Here is a 20,537-nt window from a genome sequence, read left to right on the forward strand (position 1 = left end):
AGGTTTAGGTTACTGCAACGCGCTAGGTTGGTTTCCCCACCCGGATGACCCGAGGCTGCCCCGTTTTGGTTTTAGGGACCCTGACCTGGGGGCATTAGTTGCTTCGGCTTTGGCTCCTTCCCCTGTGGTTCTTCCTGCACCCCCCCCCCCTGTGTCCGGCTCTAAAACGTTTGAGGGTTTCGGCCTCGGTACAGGGTTTAGTTGGTAATGAGACTCGGGCTGCCTTGGGGGCTGCCCCATCCGGGTCTGAGACAGAGGCATTTGAGGCGGTTCCTCCTGCCGAGGCTTCTGGGTTTCCATCAGCAGTCCCCCTTCTTGTCTGCCTTTTCTTCAGGGGTAGAGGGTTTGGAGGACGGCTCTGCCCCGGGTCCCGACATGGGGGATCCTGGGGCTGAGGAGGAGTCAACCTGGGGGCCTTGGGTCCCCTTTGACCCCGCTTGGGTGCTTTTGCCTTCCTCGTGGGGCTTATTGTTGCAGGGGGAGGAATTTACTTACCCCCCTTCCCTATATGAGTATGATTTGGGTTCGGCTCCTCCCCGGGTTCGGTTCCGGGCTCCTTTGGGTACCTCGGCTGTCTTTCCAGAGGTTTTCTACTTCCCGTATCTCCGCGAAGGTGGCTCGGGAAGCTCTTAATTGCTGTATACCTCTTGTGAGATCTGGGTTATGCCTCTGCGATGGATCCATCCTCGTTTGAGTTCGGTTCTTCTTCCCGTTTTTGGGTGTGTTTGGAGGTTCCGGAGGCTTCCTGGCTGGCAGACTGCCCTTTCTTTTCGTTGGGGGCATGGCATGGGTTCTGTCTGACCCGCACGCTTGATTGGCGGGAAACTTCTACTTTTATGCACGTTTACCTGGAGGGCGAATTTGAGCACCTCCAGGTAAATGGTGCAAGCACCGTTTACCTGGAGGTAAACGTTTACCTGGAGCACCTCCAGGTAAACAAGCACGGGTGCTTGTTCGCTCCCGTGCTTTCTCGGGATGTTGGCCTTTTCCAGCTTCACGTGCAGGTTCCTCTTCTTTCGGCTTTGTTGGTTGCAGAGGATTTGCGTGCTCGTGGGCATTTGGCTTCGATCTTACGTTTCTTTTCCCTTCTCGAGCTGTCTTCTGCCTGGCTTGAGGAGGATGTGGGAGCGTTGAGTGAAGGGCCTTTGTCTCGTATGTTTTGGATTGGTGTCAGCCCTTCCTTTGGTTTGGTTCTTTCCCCCTTCAGGGCCATCGGTCCCGTCCTTCCATAGGTAAGCCGCATATCCGTTGCGGCTTACCTCCTGCGCAACCCAGATTATGTCTCAATGATGGATCCTTCTTCATTCAGGTTTAGATTTTCGTTTTTTTCCCTGGGTTCATTATGAGGTTCTGGAGTCATCCTGGCTAGTGGTCTGCCTGGGACCCTGGCTCTTAGGTTTTCTTCTCCTTTCTGTCCCTTGCTGTCTCCCTCCCTCAGCATTACTCCTCCCACCATACAGCACAGCACTAATTATCACGACAATCCTGCTATTATCAGAATCCTGGTCATTTATTACTCGGTCAAGGGTCTTCTGTAATACTATCATCACTAAATAATACCAGTTACATATATTTTTAGGCGATGCTGATGTCACAAGCTGAACAGCAATGCTGCTGATGTCACAAGCTGAACAGCAATGCTGCTGATGTCACAAGCTGAACAGCAATGCTGTTAGCTCATGCTGCAAGCACCAGCCTTGGTTGCTCACTCAGTACTGAAGCTCTCGCACCCGGGAATGTTGCCCAGTTTTTTTTTTTTTTTTTTTAAATGGCGTCGGTTTACAAGAGCCCTGAAGAAGCTGATGTGAACCCCGTGTAGCCGCGAGACTTTTAAATCTTGCATGGTACTCCAACACATCAAAAGCTGTAGTGCACAATTCTGTGACAGTTACTCACCACAGCTATTGATGTGTTGCGTAGTTTAAGGCATAATATATGTGGAAAGTTTTATATTGTATGCTGTGTGTTAAAAACATACTATGTATACATCCGTGCTCATTGTAAAAACTTTGGGAACTCTGATCTCAACTTACCTGTCAGAGGGTCTGGTCCCTTGTTTCAAATTAGCAAGCAGTCATTGTCTTGTCATCAAACTGGCAGTGATAACAGTCTCTGTATATGGAGTAAGTCTTCACTCCTTCCTCCTAATGCACTACACTTCCCGACTGCCATTAAGTTATTTGAATTGAACACAAAATGTTTGCAACAATCATGTCAGGGCGCTTGACAGCTGGGTGGACAGTACTTCGAATTTGTAGTCCTGAGTTTCGGGTTCAATCCCCGGTGGAGGCAGAGACAAATGGGGAAAATGTTTCTTTCACCCTGATGCCCCTGTTACCTAGAAGTACCTGGGAGTTAGACAGCTGCTACGGGCTGCTTCCTGGGGAGGTGTGTAACAAAAAGGAGGCCTGGTCATGGATCGGGCCTAGGGGACGCTAAGCCCCGAAATGTTCTCAAGATGACAAAGCAGAGATGCATATGAGAGAAAACCTAATTTGGAGATAAGATTTTGCCTATGATTCCTTTAACATATCTGATAGAATCCTTACAAGTGTCAAATCAAAAATATGCTACTCTAAAATTTGGTGTTTCTTTACCTACAAACTAATGTTCCACTTGTGTGTCCTCATTCTAGACCCATCCAGTAATTACGAAGAAGGTTTAACACAAAAGGGTAAGGGAGATTTGTCTTTAATTAAACAATTGCTTGTGCACATCTGCATAATCTTCATCATCGACGTAAATATCTTAAATAGTTGAATCCGAAATAAAGATAACGCAATCCATCCTATATTGCAAGATTTACTATGAATTTCCAGCCTACCTTTTGAAATAATTTAAATGTTTTTTGGGAGTCATCATTCCTGCAAGCATTTCTACTGTTACTAATCACATTTACCATATACAGTATACTTGTTTAAGTCACACCATTATAGCAAAGTTGCACCGCCTCCCTCATCTTCAACTCAAAAGTTTTGGTGTGGCTCCGTCCACACTGTCCTGCTCAGAAAATCTCGTCAGATCTGCTCTCCAAGAACTGTATACATTTTCTATGGTTTTCTGCATGTAAAAGGTAAACCTCAAACTTTTCCAATGAGGCTGCCAGCTTTACTAGCCACATGATGTGATCTTGAAGCATCACATCATCTTCCACATGATGTGATCTTGAAGCATCACATCATCTTCCACATGATGTGATCTTGAAGCAACACATCATCTTCCACATGATGTGATCTTCGAAGTGGTATTCACTGCCACTCTGTACATGCTAGTATCCAACACACACATCTCTTTTAACCCATTAACTGCGCCGCTTCCAAATATGGCATCCCCCAATGCGCAAGAAATAAATTCTCTTGAAAAAATTCTTTTGTTTTTTTAAATTGTCAAAAACCCTTTCCACAGTATGGGTATGTCAAAACTTTTTCGACACTGTACTTACTTTGGCTACTATGGGGTCCGTAAGTTGGGGCGAGACGTCATCATTCCCCGTTCGCCTGTGACGTACACTCTCGGGACCAGTAGGGCGCTCGGGGCGGGGCCCAGCGCGCGAGTTGCCGCAAATATATTTTTGTTCATTTTTTTGTGCACAGTTCCAAATACGTTTTATTTGTTTTTACATGCTAATCCTATGTATAATGAACACGTACACTATATTATGGCAGCAAAACATCCGTACTGTCCGAGGACACTGTTACGTGCATGACACTTGAGTACAAATATGTTGCACATATTCCCCATGTATCATGCTAATTTATGTATATATACAATCTATTTACAGACTATATACTGTCACACACTATACAGTCACCATCAACACATTCAGAACACCGCGAGTGTGAGCTGTCACACCCAGCCAGCCCTCCCTCACTCCTCCAACATTATATTCGCCAACATTGCTCCTCCCATCATACAGTTATTCACACCAATGTTTCATGCTCATTTATGCACATTTACAACATATGTACACACTATACACTGTCACACACTATATACATTTACCATCGACACATTCAGAACATCGCGAGTGTGAGCAGCCACACCCAGACAGGACCTCCCTCACTCCAACATTGCTCCTCCCACCATACTGTTATTGTTTTTATTACACTATTTACATGTTATATATACCTATCTACATGTTTTATTTACCAGAACTATGCAAGTAAGACGGTATTGTGTCCAAACAGTACAGTGGCCACCATACACTGCATGAGAAATCACACAGCAGACGACGCTATGATTACGACATCACCTCCCTCACCAAAATAGCTCCACTCAACATACTCCTGTCGCTGTTATTACACTATACACACACACACACACACACACTGTATATACCCATATACATGTGTGTTCCCCATAGCGAACCACGAAGCTAGTATGGTGAGCAAAACAAGAAAGGCTGCCACACAGTGAGGCTACCTCAATTCTCTCCCTCACCAAAATTCCTCCTTCCACAATACTACGCACAATGCTAATTATAACCACAATCCTGGTCACTAATTCCTGTAAATGAATAATTGACCACAAGTTTATTTTGAAAAGGAACCTAAGAAGTCGTTTGAAGATTCCTAGATGGACGAAATAATGCTGTGGTGCTGTGGCTAGCGCTGTGAACATCATGAACAGCATTGAATCACTGATATTTAAACATTGTACCCAGTCATTATCACACTCAGGCTCTTCTATAATACTATCATGGATAAATAACACAAGTTATATGTATATTTTGACATTATTAGGCGATGCTGTGGTCACATGCTGAATAGCAGTGCTGTGCGCTCATGGTGCAAGCACCAGCCTTGGTTGCTCACTCACTACTGAGGCTCTCACACTCAGGAATGTGAACTATGATTTTTTTTTTTAAAGATGGCGTCTGTTTACAAGAGCCCTGAGAAAGCTGATGTGAACCCCATGTTGCCGCGGGAGTTTTGAATGAAACGTAAAAAATACAAATACCTGGAGGCGCGTAGCGCACCCCAGACGTGGGCTTGCAGGCGCGTTGCGCAGTTAAAGGGTTAACTATATTACATATCAGCAAGTCACAATGTACTAACAGATGCACGCTCACAGTACTGTGGCAACATGTGTGAAGAACGTGCACAACACAGGCTGTTCAGCTTGGGAACAAGAGAAGGATGTGACCATATTTAGGCAGGCTTTGCCTCAACCCCCCCCTTTTGGAATAGTAAAAATTGACCATTACACAAGCACACAAAATAATTATAACATTTAACCAGCCCAAATTAATAAAAATTACAGTACACTAAAAATTATGCTACAAACGTATTTGGGAAATATAAAGGGACTACATAAAATTAATGATAATTTTAATATACTCATCCTTAATATAAGGAATTGTAATTATTTACTTGTTGCAGACACCATTAAACTGCAACATTTCAAATAATTTCACATCAAAACTTTCTTTATATAAAATCTCATATATTTTTTAATCTTACTACTTTATAAAAAATAAAAAAGTAACATTAGTCATTCAAGATACAGTATCATGTTTCTTAGGCACAGAATATTCCTAAACTATGAATGATCAGATGAGTAAATAAAGTAAATAAATAATGATTAAATACCACACTAAGCTGTTGAATAATTGAGCAACTTCTTTGGTAATGTATGATATAAAATTATGATTCACCCATAGGGTGCAGCATCATGATTTTGTCCTTTATACATATTTCACCTCCATAACTAGGCATTTCTGGATGAAATATTAGAACAGCTTGACGTGTTTGGTGGAAGTACCATTACATACCGTGTACTGTGTGACACCAAGACAACACACATCCATAGTAATGTCAAGATAATGGTTTAGAGTAATATTTAAGGCTTTTGACTGCATTTCACTATTTGGAAAATCAATGCAGCAGCTTTCTCTACAATATGCTCTATTTGACTGAACTCCTTCAGAACACATATATAGGGTGCATGCATTAAAGGCATATACATATATAACAAAAATGTTTTAACTGCTTATCAGTAATCAAAAGATTGTAAGTAGCTAAAGATTAGGCTCTGCTTTTATGTTTTGTGGCTGGATTACTATGGTGTTATTTTCATACTGCTGGCAATCACCTGCCACTTGTTCTGAGTAATGATCATACTGATCTACCGGCTGGTAATAGTACACCTCGGTGATGGTGCCATCCTGCTGCTCAATAATCTCATGAACTTGGTGGTGCTCCAATACCCCATCAAGTTCCATTTGTTGGTCCTGTCACCAGGGAAATAATATAATCATAACATATACAAATTTAAGAAATGTCATATTTAAATATTACCAATATGCTGATGTGGGAAAAAGGGGGGAGGGGGGGCAAGCATATAGGAGCAAAACGTATAGCAAATTTGAGGTTAGCAGATTATGGTTTTTGTTGCAGAGAATGCTAAAAGATTTCAGTAGATTAGTTGATGAAAAGGAGGGGGAATTTTGAAGTAGTTGAGTTTAAATACCAGGACTATGACCTACAACTTGGAGTGAGAGAAGGAAAGTGCCACAAAAGATCTGGAGTGAAGGAATAAGACAGGAAGATATGCTAGACAGATGGTGTGACATCAATGTTAAAAAACCAGCATTGAATGTAATGAAACGCCATTTTCTGGGTGAGCCCCGGAGGCTCCCTGGAGCTATTGGGCTAATGTGTGATATATTAGACTAGGGCATTAGTCAATGGAGTTCAGCCTACCGGGGATCATGAGCCAGAACCTGGCCCCCTCAGAGAGGCACAGGGAGCAATAGCCCCCAGGAACCCCCCCCCCCATGTTTGGGGGGTTTCCTAATCTACCATTGACCAGGGTTAGGCACCCAGAAAAGTAGGCATAACAAAATAAACCCCACATGTTAAGAATATTACAACTGAAAACACGAACAGAGAGGCAGAACTCCCCCAAATCCATGGAAACAAGCAAACGTCATACTTCGCCGCCGTGTCAAATGTTCGCGCAGCCCTCCCCTTCCTGGACCCTCCATGCCGGCTACTCAGCAACTCCAGTTTGGAGGCTAAGCATCAAAACAATGCAAAAACCGCCAATTGGTGGGAGGGAGGGAGGGTGCCAGGCAGCCTCCGGGGCTCACCCAGAAAATGGCGTTTCATTACATTCTACGCTGGTTTTCTGTGGAGAGCCCTTTTGGCTCCTTGGAGCTACATAACCAAAGATAAGGAAAAGAGGGACTTACCCGGGAGGCAGCCGCCACACGCTCCTCAACTCTAAGGTGAGACAACTGGCTGCATCCTGCGACCCAAAGTCACACACGAACACCCAGGACCAGGAATGTTGATCAAATAATGGGTGGCCAGGACCCTGTTCAAACTCCAAAACCCCCGCACCTGAATATCAGCCCAAGACATGTTGCCGAATATGGCAGCCAAAGCAGCAAACTTACGCACTTCATGGGCACGAGAATAGACCACAAGCTGGCTAGACATATTAATCCTGTGGATGACCTGGGAGACCTGAGCCCTGGAACGAGGGAAACTAAATCAACCCAAAGCGCATTCCCAGCCACGGAAGCCGAGGAGCGCAGATAACGGCGAAAAGCTGCAACCGAACACAAAACATGAAACACTGCCTGCCTGTCCAGCCAAGCATCAATGATCCAAGGACCCCTCCGGAAAGTGGCCATCTCGTTCTTCACTAGAAAAGAAGGAGAAGGCTGCAACTGAAAAAAAAACGACTACCAGGACCGAAAGAGCAGAAACCCCTGCGCCGGAAGAGAGCTTGAAGCTCACCAACCCAACGTCCAGAAGCGAATGCCAAAGAGACTTGGAAAAACTATCTTGAACTGAAGGGGTCACCACGAATTGAGGAGAAGAGAGAAAAGAGAGAGCATAGTGTCCAAGGACTAGGACGGCTCAGGTGGTGCAAGAGCAGGCCGGAGGTGAAACAAAGTACGAGAAACAGGGGCGGAAGTGACATCCATCCCGAACGCAAGCTGGAGCGGCTCCACCAGTGCCGCACAATACTAGTGGACAGTATTTGGCATCAAATGATGGTCCTGAAAAGGCCAAGAAAGAGAGGGACTCCAACCCAATGTGAAATAGAAGACAACCTACGAAGAGAGAGAAAATGGCGGAGATAACGCCAGGAAACGTCATACTGTCGCCAAGATGCTCTCAGGTGGGACACCATCAATGAAGCCACCTGATCACCATACAAACGATGATAAACCCGCATCAAAAAGACTTGAGGAGAAGACTGAACCAGCCGTGTACCAGACTAGTTTGACCTGCTGAAAGAGGCGGAGCCGCAGAAATCGTTCCAGGTTCGGACACCGTTCAAGCAGCGCCTGAAATCAAGGCTGGACCACTAAGGGGCCACTAGGACTATTCTCCCGTGTTAAGACTCCAACAGAGCCGGAACCCGAAGCAACAGCTGGACTGGGGGAAAGAGGTACAGGTAACCCCACCTGGACCAGTCTTGCCAAAAGGCATCCCCGTGAAGGCTCCGCTGTCATGGAAGGGCACCACATACATAGGGAGACACCCTGACCATGCCGATGCAAAGAGGTCCACTTCCGGGAGCTCGTACGACCGGCAGAACCAACTGAAGGAGTCGGCATTGACTGTCCATTCTGTGGACAAGGAAATGAACTGAGACAGGCTATCCGCCAGGATGTTGGACACTTCCCGGATATGAACTGCATGGAGAGCCAAACACCAAGAAACCAGCAGATGAGCCACTCAAAGCAACCAACCCCAAAGAGGCAAGGACCGAAGAAAACCGCCACGGTTCAGGCAACGAACCACCAGAGAACAATCCAAATGGAGCTGGATCATCGAACCTCAAGCGACCCGAATCTTCCAAAGCGTCAACTAAACTGCCGCAAACTCCTGCACAGTGCTGTGAGCCCAACGGAAAGGTGGACCCCCACCACCCCTAGCTGACCTGGTGAGCTGGTCACAAAGCCTTAGACAGCAAGTCCATGAACACATCGAGCAACGGAAAAAGCCCCAAAAAACCTCGTAACCCCAAGAAACCCAAAGAGGAAGCCGGCGACGCAGCAGCCGATTCAAGGCCCACAGAGGCTGAACCCAGAGAACGCAAGAGAGGAGGAAGGGGCATCCCAGGAGCTAGAACAGATGCTAAAACCAAACCCGACCCAGCAGGTAAACCAGCACAGCAAAGTTCAGACTACTGGAGCAACTGCCGAGTAACCCGGGACCCCCCCCTTTTCCCATAAACAGCTGAAGGCAGGATCGCAGCCACAGCAATGCCTCTGGAGAGAGAGACATGGAAGCGGTTCTAGAGTCCAAAACAAGATCCAGCCAGGTCAGAACCTGGGACAGAACCAGATGGGACTTCCTCTAGTTTACCAAGAATCCGAACCCGGCGAGCTGTGAAAGAACCAGAGATGCGAGCTGTGTGACCAGTCTGAATACTTAACAAATGTTGGGTATAGGTACATGCTAAGTGTTGTAGTGCTTGATTCGCTAGTTAGATTTCACTCATAACTTGTGGATTACAAAAGCGGGAATAACCGCCCCACCCCCCCAAGCACCAACAAGTTCAAAATAAGATGGCAACTGATTAAAGCCGCCGACAGAAACTGGGCAATGATGTCCTCCAGGAAGAACAGTGAACAGAATGGCAAAGAAGACTGCAGAGTCAGGGGCCCAAGTTGAATCCAAAGACAGAGCCAGCATGACCTGCTGACACACGAGACAAGAGGAGAAAAACATGGAAACCACCTTTCGAAGGATTGTGCAAACAGACAACGCCTCGGCAGCAGAAACCATAACCCCGGCCAAAGGCCCCTCACTCAACGCCCCCACATCCTCCAAAAACCAATCCGAAGACAGCTCCAGAAGACTGAAGAAGTGAAAGATCGAGGCCAAATGACAGCGAGTCCAAAGGTCTTCGGCAGCCAAAAGGGTGGGAACCTAAGCATGCAACTGCACCAGACCCACATCACGAGGAAGCACAAGGGTGAAGAGACATTCATTGAGGAACTCGAGCGAGCCCCCCGTGGCATACCTGCAACACCGACAAATCCAAACCATAAAAAGAGGACTGAAACGCACTCAAAGTGGAGGAAGAATCAAGGTTTTGCATCAAAATGTGCAAAAATCATGGCCAGGAACTATTTATGCACAAGCACACAGGCAACATCATCAATTCCCAACAAGAAGCATCACTATGGAGAGCATGTCCCACACACTACCTGGATGCCAGATGACTCAAGAGGAGCCAAATAAGACATGGGGAACATGCATTATGGGTTGAATTAAACATGGTGAAACAGTTAGAACAAAACAAAGCAATGGTTTCTCACAGATCTACTGTTTCAGGAACAGTCAACACCAGTTAGCTGAAAGAGCAACAGTGCTCAGGTTCCAGCAGTGGAGGAGAGACATGAAACACTAAAATATAGACTTGCATCATTAACATACAATCCATGCAAGATACTAGGAAAAAACCAGCGTTGAATGTAATGAAACGCCCTTTTCTGGGTGAGCCCCGGAGGCTCCCTGGAGCTTATCGGGCTAATGTATGTTATATTAGACCGGGACATTAGCTAAGGAGTTGAGACCTACCAGGGACCAGCGCCAGAACCTGGCCCCTTCAGAGAGGTTTCAGGAAGCAATGGCCCTGGAAAACCCCTTTGTGGTTGGGGTTTTCCCTTATCTGCCATCGACCGGGGTTAGGCACCCAGAAAGGTAGGCATAACAAAAGAAACCCCACATGGTAAAAAAATAAAACAAAAAACCGAACAGAGAGGTAGAAACTCCCTACAATCACAAGGAAACAAGCAAACATCACACTTTACTGCCGCGCCGATCGTCCGCGCAGCCCTCCCCGCCCCGAGAGGGGAAGGGGGAGCCCCGGACCTACCGCGCCGGCTGCCAAGCTTCAGTTCGGAAGCTAAGCTTCAACCAACGCGAAAAAACCGCCGACCGGTGGGAGGGGGGGGGGGGTTGCCAGGGAGCCTCTGGGGCTCACTCAGAAAATGGCGTTTCATTACATTCAACGCTGGTTTTCTGTGGGGGAGCCCCTACGGCTCCCTGGAGCTTCATACCCAAAGAGAAGGAAAAGAAAGGGCCAACCCGGGAGGCGGCCGCCACAAACTCTGCAACGCAAAGCTGAGACAACAGGTCGCAAACTGCGACCCAAGGCAACAAGAACGCACAGGAGCAGACGCGCATAAAGAATGGGCAGCCAAGAACCTGTGCGACCCTCAAATCCCTGCGCCCGAAATGAGCCCTAGATGTTGCCAACACAGCAGCAAAAGCTGCAAACGTCTGAACAGCACGAGCGCAAAGACAGACCGCAGGCTGGAAGAATGAAAAACTCTGTGGACGACCTAGGAGACCCGAGCCCGGAAAACAGGGAACGAGGAGAACCGGATCAACCACAGTGCATCCCCAGAAATGGTATGCAGGCAATGGCAAAAACACAACCGGACAACACAGGATGCACCCCCGGCCAAACCAATCAAGCATCAATAACCCAAGAACCCCTCCACAAAGCAGCCGTCTCAACCGTCGCCAGGACGGAGAAAGGCTGCACACGTACAAATCTTCCACCAATACCAAAGAAACCTGAACCGAAGGGGCTACCACAAACTGAGAAGATAAGAAGGCACCCTGATGAAGGACCAGGGGCCAGATTCACGAAAGCACTTACGCAAGCACCTACGAACGTGTACATCTTTCCTCAATCTGTGACGGCTTTGGTTAAATTTATTAAACAGTTTACGAGCATGAAAACTTGCCAATCAACTGTTGTTATTGTTATAAACAGCCTCCTGGTGCTTCGGAGCTCATTAACTGTTTAATAATTGGAAACAAAGCCGCCAAAGATTGAGAAAAGATGTACAGGTTCGTAAGTGCTTTCGTGAATCTGGCCCCAGGACGGCTCAGGCGACGCATGAGCAGGCCTTAGGTGAAACAAAACACGAGAAAGTGTACGAAACGTCATACTGTCGCCAAGACGAAGCTCGCAGGTGGGACACCGTCAACAAAGCCACCTGAACACCACAGAGATGGCGATACTCGCGTCAAAATACCAGACGTGAAGAGCCGAGGAGAAGGCCGAACCAGTCACGTACAGGACCGATTTGACCCGCCGAAAGAGGCGGAGCCTTGGGAAAACGCCCCGGGTTCGAACACCTATCAAGCAGCGTCTGAAAATAAGGCTGGGCCGGCCACCAAGGAACCATTAAGACTGCTCTCGTGGGAATGGGCTGCAACCGAGCCAGAACCCGAAGCAACAGCTGGACCGGGAGAAGAGGAACAGGTACCCCCAACCTCGACCAGTCCTGCCGAAAAGCATCCACCGTGAATGCCTCGCAGGTGGGAAAGGGCGGCACATAAAATGCCTAGACCACGCCAACTCGAAGACGTCCACGGCCAGGAGTCCATACGTCCGACAGAGCCAACAAAACGAGTCGGCGACGACTGGCCAATCCGCGAAGAGAGGAATGAACTGGGACAGCTGTCCGCCAGGACGCAGGACACACCCCAGACATGAACCTCACGGTTAGCCAAACCCCTGTGGTTCCGGCAAGAACCGCCAGAGAACAGTCCGAACAGAGCTGAATGGTAGAGCACCGAGTGACCCAAACCCTCCGAAGCGCAAACCAGACAGCCACGAACTCCCAAACCGTGCTGTGAGCCCGACGGACGAACAGACTCACCAACCTCGGCCGACCTGGTGAGCACTGGTCACAAAGCCCCAGCCGAGAGATGACCCGTCCGTGAACACATCGAGCGAAGGCTCGGGGAGGTGCCAAGGCACGGAACCCCGAAAGGCGGAAGGGGAGTCTCCGAAGGAACCAAACAGACGCCGAAGCCAAACCCGACTCAGTGGGCAGACCAGCACGTCTAAGTTCAGACTCCTGCACAACTGCTCAAGCAACTGCTGAGCAACCCGGGACCCCCCTCATGTACAGCCAAAGGCGGGACCACAGCCGCAGTAACACTTCTGGAAGGAAAGACAACGAGTGGCCCAATAGCCCTAAACAAGGCCCAGGTCCGAACCCGGGACGGAAACAGATGAAATGGCCTGCAGATCACCAGGAAACCAAACCCAGCGAGCTGGAAAGAACCACACCCCTGGCGAGCAGACAAGCGGACTGACTGGGAGCCCACACCAGCCAGTCGTCGAGGTAGGCCAAACACCGAACCTCAGACTCAGACAGGGCACCAAGATCCGGTAAAGATGCAAAAAAATATATACCAAGTGCCCATCACAAAATAGGGAAGGCAACAAAAGCAGCAACCCTGAAGCCTCCACCACCAACTGTGCTAGTCCCAGAAAACTGGAGAGGAGCGTGCCAAGAAGTGACTTGGAGGTCCAGGGCCACCATCCAGGCACCCGGCCCCAACAGAAGCCGGACAGGAGACAACAGTCACCCGAGGAGGGCATAGAAACCATGACTGCATGGAGCAGACAGGAACCCCAGAAGGATGGGGCGGATCGACCACGTCCAACGCACCCACCAAGATGACATGACGAAGCGCAGGGGAAGAAACCCACTCCGCCAGCTCTGAACCCCCCCAAAGGGGAAGAAGCCGTCTACCGACACCACCAGAGGCCGGAAGACAACCAAAAGCGCCCACCAACAATGGGACCATGCGAGAGTCAACAGAGCAAGCTGCTCCCCCAGCGCCCCGTCAACAGAGTAGGGAACAGAACCCCTTCCGAAAGAAAAAGTACACATACATATACATATTATGTATATACATATACACACAAGATATGTTACACACACGTGTGTAAACCCATGCGCACACACACAGCGTACACATGCACATGCGTACACACACACACACGTGTGTGTTTAGGAAGTGATGTGGTGGAGGCTGACTCCATACAGAGTTTCAAGTGTAGATATGATAGAGCCCAATGGGCTCAGGAATCTGTACACCTGGTGAATGACGGTTGAATGGCGGAACCAAAGAGCCAGAGCTCAACCCCCGCAAATACAACTAGGCGAGTTGAACATTGCAAAAGAAAAGTACCAGTCGCCGACCAGTGGGCAGAGAGCACCACGCCGGCCAGGCAAAGAAGGCACAAAACTGCATCAAAAGGCCCACCTCGACAGCAAAACCTCAAAATCCCAGCACGACCACAACATGTGCCAAGACCCAAAAAGATCAGTCTGCAAGCCAGGAAGACCCCAGAACCCCAGAAGGCAGAACCGGGTCACACACGAGGAAACAAAGCCCCCTGATCCCACAAAGAGGGCCCAAGAGGAAGAAACCTCCGGAACGAAACCAAAGAACCCAAAGGAACTCAGAATCGAACCAGGGGGAGCCCAAACCACCACATTTGCCGGCGGAGGACACCACAGAAGACAAAGCACAGCCCCCAGACAGAACCCCCTGGGAAAACGGTCATAACAAACCGAAAACCGAGGGACAAGGTGTGGAAGCAAGCATACCAGCCAGGGGACACTGAGTCCAAACCCAAAGTCCCAGACCCAAAACAGACAAAATGGAAAACCTGGTGTAAAATCAACACCCAAACGTTCCCAGAGGAACAGGCAACGGGCAGAAAACACCAGAAAAGCAAAGAAACGACAACAGGAGAATAAAAAAACCTGAAAAAAGGTGAAAACTCACCCCAGAAGCTCGCTCGCACACCCAGTCGCATGTAAACAAACCGCAACGCCGCCCTGGTGGCCACACCGAGAAACCGGCAGACAAAAATGGCCGCCAGCAGAGGCTGTGGCCGATGCTAAAAATACAAAAACATGCCAGCAAAAGTGGGAAGCAAGCAGACCGGATGGGCGAAAAACGCCACCCAACAGCAGAAAACCCAGGCAGGGGGCAAACCGCCCCAGAACTGCTAGCAGGCATCCCCCACAGCCCCAGGAACCAACAACAGAGGCCCCGGGGCAGAGCCGTCCTCCAAGCCCTTCGCCCTTAAAGAAAAGCAAGAGTCCATGGGAAAGGCAGCAAGAAAGGGCCGCTGGTAAGACCCAGAAGCCTTGGCAGAAGGAACTGGCTCGAAAAACCTCCGTCCCCCAACCCGAACAGGGCAGCCCCCGAAAATCGCCCAAGTCTCGGCCCCAACTAAACCCCACCCCGACCCCGAAACCCACAGACAGTCCAGAGCCGGGAACAGGGAGGGAAAGGGGCGAACAGCACCTAACCAAACGGGGCGGCCTCGGGGCATCCGAGTGGGAAACCAACCTAGCATGTTGCAGCAACCTAACCTAGCTTGCAACACGGATGCCACCTGTACTCTGAACAGTAATAACATCAGGAGAGTACTGGAGAACAAGCAGAGAATCTCTCGCAAGACTCCGGGTCAAGGTGTCAGTGACCCAACAGGCAGCATGACGGAGGTAAAAGTGGCGACTGTTTGTATATACAACAGCTGCTGTGCCCTTGTCACCCAGAGACAAGGGCACAGCAACCACCGATCCCGTACAAGATGGGTTGGAACCCGGAAGACACATTCAACGGTGCCCCGAACCCAGACAGGGGTTTCCAGGGCCCATAAGAGTAACAACTATGGGAAGCCCGGGCAAGGTGTTGCTAACCGGTTAAGAAACCCAAACATAACAAGAGGGTAGAGGATAGCACTGAAAACCCCTGCGACGTGTACAATCATGGGGGCCTAGCAGAGGGCCACCAAACACTACCAGTGGAACTATAGCCACACTAGGCAGACCCCCATCAGGCATGTAAATAAAAAAAGAAAACCCCCGCAAAAGTACACCGTCACCAGAGGCAACAGGAACTGGCCGCCGCTTAGGTGGCAGGCTGTGCAACACCTTGACGCCCTAACCAGCATAATACCAATCCCTACCCAGGGCCAAACAAGGGCCCCAAGCTCCAGCTGGCCCCAAGGGCAAGGCAAATGCCGAGCAGCAAGAACCTCTATGGGAACGGTTCCCGAACGCCCCAGGGAAGATAACCCTGTTACACAAGGGCAGTACTCACAGGGCGCTTAGGGAAGTCAACCACTAAGCGCATGCAGCCTCGGCACTGATGAGGTACTCCTGGCCACCGCACAACACAGCAGTGAACGCCACACAAGGCAAACACCACCTAGGAAACTGAGGCCAAAGAAGTGTCTATCCCGGTTGTCATTAGCGAACGAACTGAAGCTTAGTAGCCGGCGCGGTAGGTCTGGGGCTCCCCCCTCCCACTCTCGGGGCGGGGAGGGCTGCGCGGACGATCGGCGTGGCAGTAAAGTATGATGTTTGCTTATTTGCTTGTTTCCTTGTGATTGTAGGGAGTTTCTACCTCTCTGTTCGTTTTTGTTTTAGTTTTTTACCATGTGGGGTTTCTTTTGTTATGCCTACCTTTCTGGGTGCCTGACCCCGGTCGATGGCAGATAAGGAAAACCCCAACCACAAAGGGGTTTTCCAGGGCCATTGCTCTCTGAAACCTCTCTGAAGGGGCCAGGTTCTGGCACTGGTCCCTGGTAGGTCTGAACTCCTTAGCTAATGTCCCGGTCTAATATAACATACATTAGCCCGATAAGCTCCAAGGAGCCGTAGGGGCTCCCCACAGAAAATCATATTAATTAGGATGGTAGAACTTTTGGAGAGAGTAAATTTTATAATAGAGGCATAACACAGCATCAGAGGGGAAAACATCATGCTTAACAAACTGAAATGAATTTTATAACAGGGTCACCAAAATAAGACAAGAGAGAGAGAGAATGATGGTTAAATGCATTTTCCTAGACTGCTAAAAAGCTTTTGATACAGTTTTTCACAAAAGACTAATATACAAGATGGAGAGACTAGTGAGGATAACATGACTGGTACTGGACTGGGTATGAGAGTACTTGACAGACAGGAAACAAATGGTCATAGTCAGAGGATATGTCAGGCTTGAGAGTAATGGGAAGTTAACATCACTTGTATGTATGTACCTTACCTGAATAAACATATTTATTTATATTTATTTATTTATAAGAACATTTAAGAATGTAAACAATGAGATTTTCAGGTCCAAACAGACTGAATATGTGAGATCATTACTTGAGTATGATACATCAGCATAAACCCCACACCATGTGAAGCATAAACACACTAAAGAAAGTTCAGAGGTTTCCAACTGGTTGGTTTCCAACCAACTGCTTCCTGGGGGTGGAGGCCTGGTTGAGGACCGGGCCGCGGGGACACTAAAAAGCCCCGAAATCATCTCAAGATAACTCAAGATAACCTTCTTAGTATGTTAAGATAAGCATCTTATTGCTTCGTAATTACAATTATTACTTAACCTATTATAGGTATAGGTTAAGTAATAATTGTAATACTTAACCTATTATAGATATAGGTTAAGTAATAATTGTAATACTTAACCTATTATGGGTATAGGTTAAGTAATAATTGTAATTACGAAGCAATAAGATGCTTATCTTAACATACTAAGAAGGTTAGGTAAGGTCGGGGTTTTCTATGAAGCTTTTCAAGGTAAACTAGTATGTTTAGTATGTCACATATGCACGTATTAAATAAGTCAATATTGACTAAGAAAGTGCGAGAACAGGTTGAATAACCATATACAAGAGCTCGAGGAGAATAGACAAAGTGGACAAAGACCTATTTATATTTAAAAAAGTAGACACAGGGGACATTAACAGAAGCTGGACATGGAACTGAATCAAAGAGATACAAGGAATTCCATTCACCTGGACTGTATGGGTCTCGAACCGTGCACCCCACACGTGTGAGGCCGTGACTAATATCAACTGGGTTATGAGCAGTCAGTCTTTAAAAGTTTCCAGAAGCAGCATCCTGCTTCCAAACTGGAATTTTCGACTTTCCCTGATTACTCCTGGAAGCCCAGAAGAATTACTAACGAAGAAGAACTTTCCTTATTAAGATTGCTCATAGCCGAGTCAATAGAGCTACGGCCTCACACGTGTGTGGCCCACGGTTCAAGATCCATACAGTCCAGGTGAATGGAACGTTTATTTCCACAGAAGTGTGGATGGCAATTTATTTAGATATATAAGGAAGTTCTGTTCCCCTGTATGGGTAGTTGACAAGAGTAATGCATTGAAGGAAGAGGCTGTTGAAGCCAATTCCATCCACAACTTTAGAAAATATGATAAAAATGTCAATGTTGAGACATAATTAGGTTTATCAGGTATACATGGCTAGGAGGTGGGGCATGAAGAGCTAGATCTCACTTCCTGCAGTCACTGATAGGTAAGCACAGATGAGCAAGCGAGGTGGGTAACTGGTCAAGCAGCTCATCCTCTCGAACATTCATCACTAAACTGTTGTACTAAATTGTCCGAACCTAACTGAGGACCCATGAATAGAAAACAGGACATCAGTTCAATTTTGTGAGCAGCTATGATTTTTAGTACATCAGCTTTTAGCCTTGGGGCGAAAAGTACGTCCTGATACAGTACGTCAAAATGCAATGTACTATTTGAGAGGACGCGTTGGGTCAAGATACCGGGTGAAATGGACTACCATGCGATGGCTGTCTGCAACGTCTAAGTTAGGGTTGTTTGTAAATGGCAACAATAATTTGCCTCAAGTATGATTTCTTCTTGAAGGCGTCAATTCATTTGGTTTGGGCTAACATTTGGGGGGAAGGGGAGCGAAACTGGAGTAGTGGGGAAGAAAGTCAATTCCAAATGAACAAGCTGCAATAACCACAAAATCTCGGCACCAGAAAATCGTGCAGTGTAAAAGTAAATGAATATGTATGTACTGTACATACAATTTGAAACGAAGATGTATTGTGTAGGAAGAAAACTTTTGCAGTAAAAGAAAACCTCACCTGAAAATAAGCTTGTACAATATTGAAGAACTACTGATTGATTGTTAACATAAAATGTCAAGATACTTACACCTGTTTGTAGTTGCTGATTTTCTAATTTGAGATGGTATGTTGCTTCATTCAGCTCTGCCTGATGCTCAATGTGTTTTCGTCGTCTGCCCCGTTTAGGTTTTGGCTCTCCTTCTAAAGGCAACGTTGTTACAAACTGTTCATCACCCAGGACCCGCTTTCCTTTCTCTTCATCTTGTTCTTGTCTGTTAATACAAATAAAAGCTTTTCACTATCCCTTTAATGTCCTGTATCTAGAGGTTTAACTTGAGGGGGTGACCTCTAGTATTAACTCTACATTTCAACCAGTTCACATGGAACCTTTGTAGGAAGAATTATTACAAAGAATTCTTCCTATAGAAGAATTCTTTTATATGAAGAATTCCTACAAAGGAATGCTGCTTTATCTACCACTTGCTACCAAGAATGATATATGAGCTTTTTTGATGGGTTTAAAGATCCATCTGTAAAATCAGAAGCAGAAGCAGGGAACCTTGGTTACAGTAAAACCTTGTAATGAATCATCCCCCCTGCTCTCAACCCCTATTCATGGAAGAACCTCTCTCTGGAGAACATCTGGTTGCCACACACACTTTGCAGGCTGAATTTACTTGCCCACTCCACCGAACAATGTTCAGTATAGTGAGTGATGCACCAATTTTGCTTAGGATGTGGGCCACAGATCCAACCTAAGTTTCAAACAAATAAACTAATATATTTACAATTCTTATTATTGTATATTATATATAATCCAAGTGATATTATCTGACAAAATCTATGGCCAAAAATGTATAATGTGATGTTTAAGCAAACCTCACCTAATCCTTCAGATGCGTATGTCAAACAGGTATAATTGTGACATTTCTATCCCTACCGCACGAGTCAACATAGGACAATTTAAAATATTGCTCAAGATTTCAGTCATATGTGGTAAAGGGAACACCCAGATGCAGGCCTGGGGAAATAGCAAACAGCAGTCATCTTGAAAAATAAACCGAGTGTTAAATGTAATGAAATGCCAATTTCTGGGCGAGTTCCAGTGGCTCCTTGAAGCTCTCTCTGATAACGTGCATACTACTAGATCCATCAATTGTGGAGTTCCATTGCCCTACTAGGGACCAAAAACTATAACCTGGCCCCCTCATTGAGGTGCAGGCAGCAGGGACATTTATTTATACCACCACCAGGAAAGGCACTCAAAGTCAGCAGGAGCAAAGAACTAATGCTGGCTTAAAATGTGACCACAGTCTTGCAAACTGCCAAAGAACTCCCCAAACTATGTAGTTTAGGGAGTTCTTTGGCAGTTCTGAAGGCTGTGGTCACATTTTAAGCCAGCAGTGTTTTTTTAAGCCACCAGCAAACAATATTTTAAGCAAGCAGCAAACAATTACTACATAACAAGTACTACATAACAGGCACCATGACAATGGGAAGACCATCGTGGATTTGTTCATGTGATGCATCACGCTATTGTGATTTCTGTGTGTAAAGACCAATAGTAGTAGTAGCAGTGATATTTAACCCTCCACCAAATTACAGAAAACCTAGGCAAGAGTATGACAACAACAATAACATGGCAGTTAACCCTATAATTGAGAGGGCAGCTTTTGCTGCCTGTAGAAACAGATCCCATCTGCTCATCATGGGGAACTTCAATCATGGAAGGATGGACTAGGAGAACAAGGAACGGCATGGAGGTTAGAATACATGGAGAGCTAAACTATTGGAGGTGGCGACATAAAACTTTTTAAGCCAGCATGT

At 47.0% G+C, this 20,537-nt stretch overlaps 1 protein-coding gene across 1 annotated transcript in view; it reads right to left on the minus strand.

The window, feature by feature from the left end:
• Positions 1–5,313: 5,313 nt before the first annotated feature.
• LOC123755703 (uncharacterized) overlaps positions 5,314–20,537 on the minus strand; it is a 108,449-nt gene continuing 93,225 nt past the window's right edge. Inside the window, exons 8-9 of the mRNA XM_045738434.2 lie at positions 18,799–18,982; positions 5,314–6,232 (exon numbers count right to left, since the gene is read on the minus strand). Coding sequence (XP_045594390.1) covers positions 6,020–6,232; positions 18,799–18,982 — 397 coding nt within the window. The 3' untranslated portion in view covers positions 5,314–6,019. The remainder of the gene's footprint in view (positions 6,233–18,798; positions 18,983–20,537) is intronic.

Source organism: Procambarus clarkii, chromosome 43 (assembly GCF_040958095.1).
Source record: "Procambarus clarkii isolate CNS0578487 chromosome 43, FALCON_Pclarkii_2.0, whole genome shotgun sequence".
In the NCBI taxonomy this organism is placed as follows: domain Eukaryota; kingdom Metazoa; phylum Arthropoda; class Malacostraca; order Decapoda; family Cambaridae; genus Procambarus; species Procambarus clarkii.